This window comes from Oncorhynchus mykiss, chromosome 16 (genome assembly GCF_057628025.1).
Source record: "Oncorhynchus mykiss isolate SJ-2025 chromosome 16, ASM5762802v1, whole genome shotgun sequence".
NCBI classification, from domain to species: Eukaryota; Metazoa; Chordata; class Actinopteri; order Salmoniformes; family Salmonidae; genus Oncorhynchus; species Oncorhynchus mykiss.
In genome coordinates, this window is record NC_143037.1 from 10,709,627 (window position 1) to 10,725,900 (window position 16,274).

Below are 16,274 nucleotides of genomic sequence, written 5' to 3' on the forward strand. Positions count from 1 at the left end.
CTCCTGCAGCAAAGTACCCACACAACATGATGCTACCACCCCCGTGTTTCACGGTTGGGATGGTGTTCTTCGGCTTGCAAGCCTCCCCTTTTTTCCTCCAAACATAACAATGGTCATTATGGCCAAACAGTTCTATTTTTGTTTCATCAGACCAGAGGACATTTCTCCAAAAAGTGCAATCTTTGTCCCCATGTGGAGTTTTTTATGACGATTTTGGAGCAGTGGCTTCTTCCTTGCTGAGCGGACTTTCAGGTTATGTCGATATAGGACTCATTTTACTGTGGATACAGATACTTTTGTACCTGTTTCCTCCAGCATCTTCACAAGGTCCTTTGGTATTGATATGCACTTTTCGCACCAAAGTACCTAAATCTCTAGCAGACAGAACGTGTCTCCTTCCTGAGCAGTATGACGGCTGCGTGGTCCCATGGTGTTTATACTTGCATACTGTTGTTTGTACAGATTAACGTGGAACCTTCAGGCCTTTGGAAATTGCTCCTAAGGATGAACCAGACTTGTGGAGGTCTACAATTTTTTTTCTGAGGTCTTGGCTGATTTCCCCATGATGTCAAGCAAAGAGGCACTGAGTTTGGAGGTAGGCCTTGAAATACATCCACAGGTACACCTACAATTGACTCAAATTATGTCAATTAGCCTATCAGATGCCTCTAAAGCCACAACATAATTTTCTGGAATTTTCCAAGCTGTTTAAAGGCACAGTCAACTTAGTGTATGTAAACTTCTGACCCACTGGAATTGTGATACAGTGAATTGTAAGTGGAATAATCTGTCTGTAAACAATTGTTGGAAAAATTACTTGAGTCATGCACAAAGTAGATGACCTAACCAACTTGCCAAAACTATAGTTTGTTACCAAGACATTTGTGGAGTGGTTGAAAAACAGGTTTTAATGACTACAACCTAAGTGTATGTAAACATCCGACTTCAACTGTAAATACATGCATTACTTCTTACCCATAAAAGCGCCAGTTCGGGGCAAGGTATTAGGATTACTGTGAGCGTAGTTCCCAAATATATCCAAGTGTCTTTTTCTCTTTCACTTCCTCTCTCTCTCTTTACCTCTCCTTCCTTTGTAACAAGTGTCATATTGTGTTAGTCCGCTAGGGACCTGTTTTCATCGTATTACGTTTCTAACCAATTACCTATACCGTGTGTGAGTGTACCACCAGGGAATGAGTGAGTGTGTGTGTGTGTGTGTGTGTGTGTGTGTGTGTGTGTGTGTGTGTGTGTGTGTATCCTGTGTTATCATTTAGTTTGTTAGTAAATAAATAATCAAATCAATTTGTGTCGTACACAATGATCAGTTGTGTGGGATGTTGCTTCCAATTTGATCTTAATATAAAACCACATGAGTTATATAATTACAATATTAGTTTGTGTTTCTTACATCTGCAAACAGCTAGTTTGTATTTTCTTAGCAAATTAAGCTAAATCCTGTTAGCCACTAATGCTAATCGCTAGTTAGCTGGCTAGCTAATAAAAGTACTGAGTCAGAGCAAATGTAGCTAGCTAATACAGCCTGATACCAGTAAGGGTGGAGGCTTAAATCAGCATGTTGTTTTTGCAACAGCATCTTCTAAATCAAAGAGGAAGCAGGAATATGTTGGCTATATGACTAAAGATTTAATGTAGCCAAAGATTATAGGGCCCCCTATGAAATACTGAACATCACTTCGGTTCCTACCCTGTCACAATAACTTGTCCATGGCATTTTCATTCATTGCCATGCCAAACAACACTGTATTCAAAGTGCCCACTATTATTTATATTCCAGCTATAGAATTATAATAAACATTCTATTTCCATGATTTCAAAAGTTCACTCAAGTGTTTTGATTTAAATCAAAATTGCAACATTTGGTAAAAAATAAGGCCTACTATTTTTACACATATCGTGGCAGTTTGGAAATGATCTCAAATGAGTGCAGGAAATGCAGAAATTGATGGAAATGCGGGAAATTATTTTAGGTTGAAGTTGAATTTAACAGTATAAAACAATCAGAATGGAGAAAGACGCACTGAAATCATTTGGAATATATGTGTTGCCACCGTATGGTAACACACTACTCATGAAGCAAATGTAGAACTTTTATTAATAAAAAACATCAAATACAGTCATACCGTCAAACATTTTCAAAATACCATGATATGATATTTTGCCCATATTGCCCAGCCCTAGCTTGTCCCTGTGAGTCCGGCCTACCATGGCCCAGCCTGTCCCTGTGAGTCCGGCCTACCCCGGCCTAGCCTGTCCCTCCGGCCTACCCCGAACCCAGCCTGTCCCTGTGAGTCCGGCCTACCCCAGCCTGGTTTGTCCCTGTGAGTCCGGCCTACCCCAGCCTGGCTTGTCCCTGTGAGTCCGGCCTACCGCGGCCTAGCCTGTCCCTCCGGCCTACCCCAGCCCAGCCTGTCCCTGTGAGTCCGGCCTACCCCAGCCTGGCTTGTCCCTGTGAGTCCGGCCTACCCCAAACCTAGCCTGTCCCTCCTTCCTACCATGGCCCAGCCTGTCCCTGTGAGTCCGGCCTACCCCGGCCTAGCCTGTCCCTCCGGCCTACCCCGAACCCAGCCTGTCCCTGTGAGTCCGGCCTACCCCAGCCTGGTTTGTCCCTGTGAGTCCGGCCTACCCCAGCCTGGCTTGTCCCTGTGAGTCCGGCCTACCCCGGCCTAGCCTGTCCCTCCGGCCTACCCCAGCCCAGCCTGTCCCTGTGAGTCCGGCCTACCCCAGCCTGGCTTGTCCCTGTGAGTCCGGCCTACCCCGAACCCAGCCTGTCCCTCCTTCCTACCCCAGCCTGGCTTGTCCCTGTGAGTCCGGCCTACCCTGGCCTAGCCTGTCCCTCCTTCCTACCCCAGCCTGGCCTGTCCCTGTGAGTCCGGCCTACCACGAACCCAGCCTGTCCCTCCGGCCTACCCCAGCCTGGCTTGTCCCTGTGAGTCCGGCCTACCCCGGCCTAGCCTGTCCCTCCTTCCTACCCCAGCCTGGCTTGTCCCTGTGAGTCCGGCCTACCCTGGCCTAGCCTGTCCCTCCTTCCTACCCCAGCCTGGCCTGTCCCTGTGAGTCCGGCCTACTCTGGCCTATCCCGGCCTAGCCTTCCCCGGGCCTACCCTTGCCTGTCCCTGTGCTCTCGGCCTACCCCGGCCTAGCCTGGCCTGTCCATGTCAACCCCCTATAAATGCAAAGAGGCTCTGTAAATAAACACTTTTCATATAACTCTGCCATTAATATTCAACACGACACCGTGGCAATCCACCTGCTCAGCCATGCAGAAAGAAACAGAGAAAGATAAAGAGAGACAGAGAGAGAGAGAGAGAGAGAGAGAGAGAGAGAGAGTGTGTGTGCGAGAGAGAGGGGGGTGAGAAGGATAGAGGAGGATATATATATATATATATATAACTATATATATACAATGACAGAGAGAGAGAGAGAGAGAGAGAGAGAGAGAGAGAGAGAGAGAGAGAGCGAGAGAGAGATAGATAGGGGGTAAACTGAGTGAGACAGTAGCGACACGCGTCTGTCCATAAATGAAACTTGACCTTTTCGACAGCTGTGCTTATTGACTTATGAGACAATTATCACTCACACCGCTTCTGTTTGTGGGGCCCTATAATGGCCCCAGCTGTGTGTGTGTGTCAGGGGCCCATCCCCTCGAGGACACTCTCAATCAAGCCAAAGCATCTGCATTTGCTTTCCTATACCAAAATGCAGCGAGCAATGTGCTACGCGTGGGAGACTTCCTAACACTCCTCAATCTTTCTCAATCTTATTTGGCTGCCTCCACAGACAGGTTGTTCTCTATACGATGGGCTAGCTGGGAATTGGGTGCTTTGCTATAGCATAGATAGCGGGCCAGGAGTGTTTTGCCAGGTAGCCTATAGATTAGCGAGTCGGGATAAAGAGGCTGGCCAGAAACCACTGGGTCGCCGGTTTAAAAAACAGGGCCGACGACATGAAAAATTGGGTTCATATCAATATACGGTATCGCCGAAGAGAAAGCTCTAGGGCAGGGGTACTCAACTCTTACTCTACGAGGTCCAGAGCCTGCTGGTTTCCTGTTCTACCTGATAATTAATTGCACACACCTGGTGTCCCTGGTCTAAATCAGTCCCTGATTAAAGGGGAAGAATGAAAGAAAATGCAGTGGAACTGGCTTCGAGGTCCTGAGTTGAGTTTGAGGGTTCTAGGAGATAAATAGATCAACTCCGTCTCTCTCTCTGTCTTGAAAAGTGTTGCTGTTTTTAACAGAGAAATTAAAGAAACGTTTTCTTTCTATTGTTTTTCATCACTTAGCGAAGAAAGGATTCACTTTAAAAGGAGTTTTGAAAGGCTAGCGTCCTTCCATCCATTAGCAATTGAGATAGCTAACGATTGCGTTTGAAAACCACAAAGGTGGTACTTCTAGTCCAGTGGCAAGATTCAGAACATTTACACTTCTTAACGGGTCTACCTGGATTGCACTTCTTAATGGGTCTACCTGGATTACACTTCTTAATGGGTCTACCTGGATTACACTTTTTAATGGGTCTACCTGATTGCACTTCTTAATGGGTCTACCTGGATTGCACTTCTTAATGGGTCTACCTGGATTGCACTTCTTAATGGGTCTACCTGGATTACACCTCTTAATGGGTCTACCTGGATTACACCTCTTAATTGGTCTACCTGCATTATACGTCTTAATGGGTCTACCTGGATTACACTTTTTAATGGGTTTACCTGGAATGCACTTCTTAATGGGTCTACCTGGATTACACTTCTTAACGGGTCTACCTGGATTGCACTTCTTAATGGGTCTACCTGGATTGCATTTCTTAATGGGTCTACCTTGATTGCACTTCTTATTGGGTCTACCTGGATTACACTTCTTAATGGGTCTACCCGGATTACACTTCTTAGTGGGTCTACCCGGATTACACTTCTTAATGGGTCTACCTGGATCCAAAAGTGGATCTGAAGAGAAAACTCAAACTGTGTTTTTCTACACATAGGTACTACCTCCTTTGCTATTCTGAAACAAAGGACGGTACATATGTGAGATTCAGTGGCCATAAAAAGTGTCAAAAATGGGATGGCAGCCACGACCGTGAAACATCATGACTGGTAGCCTAAGCAATATAGTGGAATCTCCCTATACTAGCCCCAGAATTCCACTGATCCTGCTTTTAGATTTGTGAGATGTTCTATAGTCAAGGTGCTTCCCACTAAGCATTTTACGATGGCATTCATTTTTTCATATATATTTTTTTGTGCAGTCCGGACCAGCTTTGATTAACCAATCATAAACATCTATGTTTCACAAGTTTGGACAGCACAGTTACAGTACAGGAAAGCACAGCAGAGTACAGTACAATTACAGTACACAGTACTATAAAGAAAAGTAGAGTAAAGTACAGTACAGTAGAGTACAATACAGTTATACTCTTATCCAAAGTGACTGACAGTCAGTGCATTCAACTAAGGTACATAAACAACAACATATCAATGTCATAGCAAGAAGAGAAACAAATCTGTAACCTGTTACTCAGAATGTTATTGTAGTTGAAGTGGTCCTTTGGTTTATTCTGTAGATTGGAGTATTTGGTACATCATTATGAAAAAGATATCATAATTGCATGTGACAGATGGGAGCAATAATAAGTATTCTGTTGCATTCTGCAGTTGGCTCCTCTTTCCTATATTATTAAGGTATAATACTAAGTGCCAGCGCACACCTGGTTGTGTCAAGAGACTGCATAGTGTGCAAATTGTGTATTTGTGTTACAGGCATGATCACCAATTATCACGGAAGAAGGGTAAACAAAAACAACTGCATCAGGATACTGAAAGAGGATACTATAGTAGGCTGAATACTGTCTGGCTCTGTCTCTCTCACACACTCCCACACAGACAGTAAAGTACACCCTGCGTTATATCCCCATTACTGGACACACATCTGCACAGGATTATCAGATTAGTGACTGGAGAGTTTGTGTTCCTGACAGGGCTGTGGAGGCGAATTGGGACACTGTGGGGAGTGAGTCAATGAGTCAGGGTGTGTGTGTGTGTGTGTGTGTGTGTGTGTGTGTGTGTGTGTGTGTGTGTGTGTGTGTGTGTGTGTGTGTGTGTGTGTGTGTGTGTGTGTGTGTGCAATTATTATACGGTGGGCTATCAGTGCTTGCTTATGTGCTTGCGCATTACTCATGCTACCCTGCAATGTGGTACCATGGTGAGGCCCTGTGCTGTTTTGGCAGTTAAACCACGCTCTCCCAGTCACATACACAAACAAACAGCTCCCTCTAGTAAATTACAGCTGTGTGGAGGTCGTGTCATTCTGACAGGCTGATAGACTTGACAGAGAGGGTGATCTGAGTGGCACACACACACACCATGCCAAAAAAAACACACACACTCTCTCTCTCTCTCTCACTCACACTCTATCTCTCTCTCTCTCTCTCTCTCTCTCTCTCTCTCTCTCTCTCTCACTCACTCACTCACACACTCACACAGTGGCCATGCGGTCCAGACAGGCAGAGGCGGTTAGGGACAGGAGTGGGGATGTTGGTTTGAGACACACAGTCAGGGAGGACAGGTTGACTGCAGACCTCTGCAGCACGGAGACGCTTCAGTCCCATATGACTGGATACACAGGGATACTCCAGTTCCTGTGTTCTCTCAGAGGGAAACCAGTCTGTGTGTTAAAAGGGTATTCATTCAAAATAAAACTCTTTATTGTCTCGTAGTCTTTTCTCTTTGGTCTATGTTTGAGAAGGTTAAGGTGGTTGAAGTTGAAGATAGTTGACAGTTGGAATGATATATATATGGATACATTCAAACATTCATCTGGAACACTGTAATATTCATAGAATAGGTTTGTACGGATATCGGGAAACTGTGAGAAACAAACAGATTTGTTTTCCGGCGAAGTGAAGAACAAACACAGCACAATAAATAAGCAGCAAGCGCAGTAATTACTTTATGATCTCACTTTGGAGAAAAAAAACTAAAGCAATACACAGAGTATTGCTTCAGGGACATAAAATACAAATTAAAACCTTGCTTAAACGCTTTATCAACACTTAAATAAATTCTACCAGGCTACAGACATGAATAAAATCATGCAAATTAATACTAATATTAGAAATACCTTTCACAAAGGTATTGTGCCTACTTCAGAGAGAGGGAGGGAGTGGGAGGAAACGATAGAGCGAGTGAGAGAGATTTAGGCCTCCTGCAGTCACCCAAATGAGCCTCCAACATGAAAGTGAAGGGGTCCCATGTTGAACTTTTGAATTAAAGCCGGTGAATTAGTGCCGTTTTAGCCGCTGTGCTGGAGAATGCATGAATGCTGCCTGCTCTGATTTTTAATGGTAGAGTAAATGCCTCTCCTCTAAACGAATGAGAGACGCTCTTTAGCCGGAAGAGTAAACAGCAGCATTCAACTGTCATTAATATCACAGTTCTCAGTCAGTAACTAATTGAAGTGAATGGGTTTTAATTGAAGTGAATGGGTTTACACTGTTCCTCTCTATCCTCTCCAACCATGGGGAGCGTGGATATGAGTATGATAGGCAGTTACTACTACTGTACAGGGGGGGGGGGGTATGAAATAGTATTTATCTGTTGAAGTTATATAGACTGTAACCGTATGGAACATGGAAATGATTCGGTTTAGAGAGATGGATTGTTTTAGAAGTCTATTGTGTTTTGTCAGACCCATTGCCCCACGCAACTACATAGTGAATATGCAGGTTGTGTGGTCAGCAATTGTCTGTCGTTTTCCCATTTAGAGCTTCAAGCAATCTACAAGGTACGTTGACCAAGAGCACATTATTCAAGTAAGCAGGGTTGCAGGGGAGACGGGTTAACAAACAAACCAATAGGGAGATTGGAATAATTAGACGGCCCAAGTTGGACATTTCTACTTACACACGGACTTAACTACCAACATTACTGAGTTTTCAAACACATATAATTGTCTGCTTTGACCCCATGTAATTACTGGATTAATACATGTGCACATGGGTAATGCTCTATTCTCTTCCAATCCAGACTCAGGGGAGAGAGATGTTCTACAGTAAGCCAGTGACCCATCTAACATGTTTTGATGTATGTATTATATTCAGAGGATGTCTTGGATCACTGTATTGACCCAAGGGTGTGTTTATCCCCCTCTGTTAGAGGCTATAGGCCTACTGATGGTGGATGGACTGTATCTGGTGTCTGTACAACTCAGACGGGCAGGAAAACAAAGAAGACAACGGTTGCATTGGAAATGGCATCATTCACACTTGGAGTTCCGTCAAGTGGAAGCGTGGATCGTGTTAAATGTTAGTGTGTAACAGATGTGCTTCAGGAAACTACGATCATGTAACGAGTAAGCTTGCATGAGACCTCACAGCGAAAACGGCTTTAACTCAGTGGGCTAATGCAACCTTGAGTCGAGTGAGCAACCCGGGTTCATGACCCAGTCGGTTATATAGGGGATTGAATAATAGATGAACCTTTTACAACATCCTTGAGACTAATAACTGCCAATATGAGCCTAGTCCTTTTAGGGAAGAATGGATGGGGCTGGGGGAATTAGAAGAGCGGAGAACAGTTTGATTCCAGACACCTGTGCAATATTTGGAGGTGATGCTTCAGTCAAACCAGCTCCAAATCCCTACATCTCCCGAGAACGAGGGGGAGAGAGAGCACAAGAGAGAGAGAGAGAGAGGGAGAGAGAGAGAGAGAGAGAGCACGAGAGAGAGAGAGAAAGAGAGGGAGAGCACGAGAGAAAGAGAGAGAGAGAGAGAGAGAGAGAGAGAGAGAGAGAGATGTGGACAGTATGTGGACACCTACTAGTTGTACATCTCATTCCAAAATCGTGGTAATTAATATGGAGTTGGTCCCCCCTTTGCTACTATAACAGCCTCCACTCTTCTGGATAGCCTTTCCACTAAACGTTGGAACATTACTGCATTGCTGCAGGGACTTGCTTCAAATCAGCCTCAAGAGAATTAGTGAGGTCGGGCACTGATTCTGGCTTGCAGTCTGCGTTCCAATTCATCCAAAATGTGTTTGATGGGTTTGAGGTCAGGGTCTGTGCAGGCCAGTCAAGTTCTTCCCACCGATCTCAACAAACCATGTATGTATGGACCTCGTTGTGTGCACGGGGCCATTGTCATGGAAAAACAGGAAAGGACCTTCCGCAGACTGTCACCAAAACGTTGGAAGCACAGAATCGTCTAGAATGTAATTGTATGCTGTAGCATTAAGATTTCCCTTCACTGACACTAAGGAACCTAGTCTGAACCATGAAAAACAGCCCCAGACCATTATTCCTCCTCCACCGAACTTTACAGTTGGCACTATGCATTCGGGCAGGTAGCATTCTCCTGGCATCCGCCAAACCAAGATTTGTCCGTCGTCTGCCAGATGGTGAAGCGTGATTCATCAGTCCAGAGTGATGCTTGGCATTGCTCATGGTGATCTTAGGCTTGTGTGCGGCAGCTCAGCCATGGAAACCCATTTCAGGAAGCTCCTGAAGAACAGTTGTTTTGATGAAGTTGCTTCCTGAGGCAGTATGGAATCCAGTAGTGAGTGTTGCAAAGCCGAGGACAGATGATTTTTACGCACTACGTTATGTTGTGCCTATAGTATCATTTTAGGAGACTAAGCCATGTAATACTGTACTTTTTCAAACCTTTAACCTTTTACATAATTGATTACATTCTCTGGTAATTTTGTATACTTTTAAGCAGTAGTTCTGAAAGTAGTACTCTCGGGCAAAAACAGTTGCTTTTAAACTAGGAATTTCATGGCTAATTGAGGTAAAACAGTAATTATGCTAATATATTATGCATGTATGAACTACACATGGACACATCCAGTCCAAAGTGGGAGGTTTAAAAAAATACTTGTTGCCAAGGTTCAAGAGCATGTCTTTAAACTGATCATCATGGTGTGTCTTCAATGACCTTTTGCGGAAAAGAGCAGTCTGGGCATGTTTAAAGATAACCTTTCCAGTCTACAATATTCTGTAGGCTACTCTCCTCAACCACATTCCCGCTGGTATCAAACTTGAGTTACCATGGAAATAGCAGGCCTGTGCGAAAGAGGGGGAGGGATTATATGTGCATAAGGTTTGGCAGCTAGTCTACATATTTTACAATTTGATACATAAAGCAACACTGGCAAGTCTGTAATAACGTGTGTAATGTAATAACGTCCATTCACTACGGACCGAAGAGGAACAGCAAATTATTGCACACATCCCTCCTAAAAAAAAATTGGGGAAACAGATAAAGGGGAGGGGAAGGGGAAGGAGGGGAGGGATGTGCGTGAGTGGTCATTTATAACTAGCCTATAATCATAATTTGCAGTCAGGCTCGAGGGGAGATGTGGAAATTCCAAACGACAGTCGTGCGTAATACATGCGCTCAGAGAGGAGGGGAAGGAGGGAGGTTTTGCGCACATCCCTGGTCGTCACAGGGAATGATTGGGCACATGCCTCTCAAGTACAGCACTCAGCCCTTGACGGGTACCTGCTTCAATATTAGGTTGTACGAGTATCATCGGAGTTTGATATGAGAGCCGGCGGGTAGTCTAGTCTATATGCCTCTACTGTACGCAAAGATTCCCTGCAAACAATATTACATTCGTCTCCAATGGTGGTATAAGAAATTGTTGGCATGTGGACTTGCATTGCATTGATGATGGATCTAGCTAATGCATTTGACTTAATAATCAACGGGGGTACGCATGATGGTACAGCCCAGCGGCGCTTCAACCCAAACAGCTCTCACCGACGGGCACAAGTATTACCCCTTTCGATCGAACTCAAACTAATTTGATATTTTAGCTCCAAGCCTGACATAATAAAGATACGTCAATACTGTTCCTATCTACTACGCAGCACCTATCCACTCACATGAACAGTCTAATAGTTCTGGAACAGCCATCGCGCCATGACCAACGCATGCGTTCCCATTTAGCCCACTCCACTGAAACCCGTATCAGTACCGTGGTTATTCATGCACGTGTAGCACAGGATAACTGTCTCGTCATAAGAGTTCAACAGTAGTGGTAATACTGTTCTAGGATATTTTCCTCAAACTTTGCATTCACAATTTAACGAAATAAACCTCGATTTCGCCTGACAATTTTTTTTTTGAAAACTTCAGCTCCAAGTCTAAACCTATTAAAGAAATCTGTCGAATAAATTATAATATTGATTAATTGTTTCCCATTCAACGAAATCATTCTCACACGACCTCTCTCCTCGTGTAATCATTCGTTCAGTTGACATAATTGATATCAGTTGATAACACTTGCATTATTCAATACTGAACATAATGAAATACAGCAAAAACATATTTTGGGGTACAATCTTATAGGCTACCCTATTGTATCTGTTCCCAGTGACATCCACAACTAAGTGAAATCCGAGTTTCAGGCAGATTCTGATCTGTAAATGTCTTCGTTCTCAAATGTTTCCGATCAATTCATTCTATTTCAATTGGCCTATCAACTGAACCGACTATCGACGGCGTACATCATTCATTACAAGGTTTTCATTCATTTCAACGTTTTCTGCAACATTTTACAACTTCGTTATCAATTTTCCTCACTGCGTTCTCATGCACCTGCCCTTTTGTCCGTCTCACACCGGACCAACCAATATCAATGACTGAAAACTTACCTGATACACAGATGATGAAATTGGCGTGAAGAATAATAAATAGTTCCCAAATAATATCCATTCTCTGTCTTCATGCCAGGTGCATTACGCTCGGTAAAAACGGGGGTAGCCTATCAGTTGCCGATGTCGAGTCCTTCCAGTCTGTAGCCCGCTGCACACCTTCCACGAGGTACTTTCCACGCCAGACTCATAGCAAGGTCTATATCCAAGACATGACACCACACTCTCCCTCAAAACTACAATCCCAGAGAGACAGAACCACAAACTCCAGACCCAAAGGTAGAACGAAAGGTAGAGTCCTGGAAGCAAAAGTCAATTGTAGGCTATTCACACAGTAATGGAGTTCCAATGTGCCCTACCAAGACCATCCATAAATGTACTCGTCCCTCGCGTCGTCCCTCGCATCGGTTGCTCTTTGGAAATATAGTTTCAGTCATTCTGTGTAAACACAACCATGGTCGAAGTGTCTTCCTCCTCGTTATCCTGGAAAGAGGGACAGTTAAACTGAGTTAGAGTTCAAAGGAATAACCTAGTTTAAAAACCTCTGCTTTACTCTATGACTATGAATGGGAAAACTCCGTCGGGGTGTTTTAACTGGCGTTGACAGAGTGATGGACAGGAGAGCAGGGGACCGCATCCGGACTGGGCGTTCACCGGCAAGGGGGCGTACTTCGCTCATATTCACTGTTCAGCGGTAGGATAGGCCTACAATACGTTCCGCGCTGTCGCGCATCTCACGCACACACACCGCTGCTACACACCACATTTCATGAAAACTTTAGGAACCCCTTATCATCTATTAGAATGTCTGATGTCTGATTAGAAACATCTTCATCAATATAATCACCAATACTTCACACATCCACCCATGTAATACGATGAAGCTTGAGCCATCAGCACACTGAGGCAAATCAACTCTCCCCCCCCGCTAACCCTTTATTAGCGCAGCTCCGTGCCCACTCACACATCCTGTCAAACAACACACTGACGCAGTTCACATGCACAGGCTGCACTGTAGCTTCGAAAAAAAAATAACAGCAGGCTAAACGTAGCCTACATTTAATACAGAGAAACCTAGAGTGAAGGCTACTTACCGTTTTTTTGGGGCTAGATAAAAATACGGTTATCCTAATGTAAAACGAAGCAACCGACTGATGCCAGCGAGTCCCCAAAAACGTCGATATGCTATAACTTTCACACACCATTTAAAAGTTAGTATAATCGTCGATATAGACTTAAATGTCCTGAGTTGAAAAATTGGGACAGTAGTCTTCTGGCACGCGGGCACCAGGCGATGCCACGAGCCCAAGGAGAGCTTCCAGATTAGTGCCGTCAGAAAATGATGCGCGGGCACGTGCGGTGCTCCATAAACATACTCACGCGGGCACAGGTAGATGAGAGACTGTGGTACCCAGCCCTCATGGTAAGGGGAGGAGCTGGCTAGAGAGAGAGAGAGAGAGAGAGAGAGAGAGAGAGAGAGAGAGAGGTCTATCATTATTGATTTGATACATTTCTATATGTTTGTTTTGGCAATGTATGTGGTAACACTTTCAATGCATAGCAAATTATTCAGTGTTGAATCAACACGGTCTATACGCATCCACACTTTTCAGTGTTAAATGAACACTTTGCTTAGTACTTACACTGTTGCACTTTCTCAGTGTTGGGAAATTAACACCTATAGTGTTACAGTAACTCATTTTGGGCTGTTGTTTTAACACTGTATGGTTAAAGCCTAATTTGTGTATTTCCCAGTGTAGCCTGGTGAGGAGTGTTGGGCCAGTAACCGAAAGGTTGCTGGATCGAATCCCTGAGCTGACAAGGTAAAAATCTGTTGCTCTTCCCCTGAACAAGGCATTTAACCCACTGTTCCCTGGGCACCGATGATGTGGATGTCTATTAAGTCAGCCCCCCACACCTCGCTGATTCAGAGGGGTTGGGTTAGCACATTTCAATTGAATGCATTCAGTTGTACAACTGACTAGGTATCCCCATTTTGCGTCACTTGTAGAGTTACAAACCATGGCTGTATTTGTTAGTGACTGAGACATGGTTGTTGAGTTTATTCCTGTTCAGTCCTATGGCCTTCACCAAGTGAGTTCCTAGCTGAATGTTATCATTCAAATCTTTATGACAATACATTAAATATATCATAAGGCCTTACTTTGAAGGCCTAGCTTTACCCTTACACAGCTGCCTGAAACTCCTGGTTTACATGCCACATCATGCCTGCTAGTCACATTACACTGGCTTGGAATCCAGTCAGGGTTAGGATATCCAACTGTTGGAACCTGCATTCAGAATGACTGTGAGGTTTAGGAACTTTGATAAAGGAGACTACCTAAAACATTTTAAACTGCAAAAACATATGCCAGTGATGGGCAAATGACTAAATGATTGAATTAGTTTAGAAAAATATGTTATTTATACTTGTGTAGCATAAGATTAATCAATCAATCAATGCAAAAAAAAAACAGATATTAAAACAATTCCTAAAAAAATCTACCTACAGCAGAGCTTGCTGGGAAATATGATATAGCAATGGGCATGGTTTCGATGGGAGTGTTTATAACCTGCTTACCAGTCGAAACAGTTATACTGTATCAAACATCCTAGTTAGATGTAAAATTACACAACTAAGACCTCTTTGGCAAAAAACGTCTAAATTAATTACAGATTTTTTGATTGATCTTAGATTAATTCTGACAAATTTAAGGACGCGTATACTGGCTATATTGTTGCTATGGCGTCTCAAGGGGGACAAACCTTTTTCTTGTTTTTCATTCGAAGGTCTTTTAAGGGAGTATGTGAGGCACAGGCATTGGCTTCGCCTAGCCGAGTTCTGCTAGGAGCAAACCCAACCTAGTATACGGGCGCTTATACGCTCCACAGAGTAAAACTGACACAATCCAACTCAACCATTATTAACACCAACACTGGGGTTCTTGTACACCGCTGACAGTTATTTTTTACTCTTACAGAGTTAATGTAACTCATTAATCAACAGTAGAAATGTTACACTGAAAAATCAACACTAGGTAACTCTGGCCAATTTGCTGTGTGCCAATCAAACCTTTTCTATTGAATTGAATTGATAGCGAGAGAGACAGAGAGAGATGCCTGCTATAAGGTGAGGGACAGTGTCTGACAGACCAACCAACCTGCACATGTCCTCTATGCCATTGTTTTTGTCCATGTGTATGGTTATTCTTACCCTAGATTATTGTTACCGATTGTCCCGTTTACAATTTTGATTATTATTATTATTTTAATTTCGTATAATATTGTAAATTAATCACTTAATTTTCAAAGTACTCTTTGGCATGATGTACATTGTTACGTCATGCCAATGAAGCAATTTGAGTTGTGTTGACTTGAGAAAGAGAGAGAGAGAGAGAGAGAGAGAGAGAGAGAGAGGGAGAGAGAGAGTAGCAATAACATTGCTACCTGTGTCTATGCCATTAATTATTGTTGTCCTCATACATTATTGCATTCATTACACGGACACCTCACCCCTGCCCTTACCAGGGCAGCAGGCACTATTATTACAAAAAATAATAAAAGCATTTCACAGTGATGTTGTTAAGAAAACATGTCCGCATCATTTGAATATAGGCTGTAGATCTGCAATACCAATTTGCAAATATGAAGGGAAGGTAGGTAGCCTAGTGGTTAGAGCGTTGGACTTGTAAAGATGTTGCAGGATCGAATCCCCGAGCTGTCAAAGTAAATATCTGTTGTTCTGCCCCTGAACAAGGCAGTTAGCACACTGTTCCTAGGCCATCATCAAAAATAAGTGTTTGTTCTTAACTGACTTGCAGAGGTAAATATAGATAGAAAATAATGGAGTAATTCCATAGAGCCCATCCTAGATTGGTTTTCTGAAAATTATTTAATGAGAAAAATATATTTTGAAATATACCCAGACACTGAATCCTTTGTTGATGTGGGTGTATACAGCTGTACAATTCTGCCTGTTCCTCCTTTGGATTCATACAGCAGATTCACTGTCCTAAACATCATAGTTTTTCACTTAGGTTTTGTTCTCTCACTACTTTAGGCACCGTAAGCCATTTATTTTGATGCAAATTTTGAATATGATGAAAAAAACATACTTGACATTTGCCATCTTCCTAGTGTCTCTCGGTCTTCTAGCCTATTGCCATCTCGATGATTGCTGAGGGAAAATAGCTGCTATGATATTTAAATTGATTTACTTTTAGTCTACTTGATCTGCTTTAAATGTGTTTGAAGTAAAAACAGATGAAATTGAAAAGCAGCAATGCAAGTCATTTAATCAGAGAGAAAGAGAGAGGGGAATCTACTTTAAAGCAACAACAAAGGGAAGTTGAAGATCAAGAAGATCAAGTAGGTGTGTCCAAACTTTTAACTGGTACTGTATACCTGCCAATCAAGAAAAGCCTTACATCTGTTGCATAATTCCACTGTGTAAAAACAACTTGACTGGTGGCAGATGGCAAGAATTGGATGCTGGGCTGCGTTCAGAAAACCTACTGCTACGATAAATTAAACAAAAACGGTGCTGTTCTGATGTGAAGGTCCTGGGCTGGTGTGGTTACACGGGGTCTGCGGTTGT

General features: G+C 43.3%; 1 protein-coding gene across 4 annotated transcripts in view; it reads right to left on the reverse strand.

Annotated features, from left to right (window-relative positions):
- Positions 1-13,081, reverse strand: part of ca10a (carbonic anhydrase Xa) — a 336,251-nt gene extending 323,170 nt beyond the window's left edge. Inside the window, exons 1-2 of one of the 4 annotated variants that reach the window (XM_036946124.2) lie at positions 12,772-13,081; positions 11,678-12,160 (exon numbers count right to left, since the gene is read on the reverse strand). In XM_036946124.2, coding sequence (XP_036802019.1) covers positions 11,678-11,738 — 61 coding nt within the window. In that variant the 5' untranslated portion in view covers positions 11,739-12,160; positions 12,772-13,081. Of the gene's footprint in view, positions 1-11,677; positions 12,601-12,771 lie in introns of those variants that run through there. The other 3 variants (XM_036946123.2, XM_090201873.1, XM_090201874.1) reach the window with 3 other exon arrangements.
- Between the last annotated feature and the right edge of the window lie 3,193 nt (positions 13,082-16,274).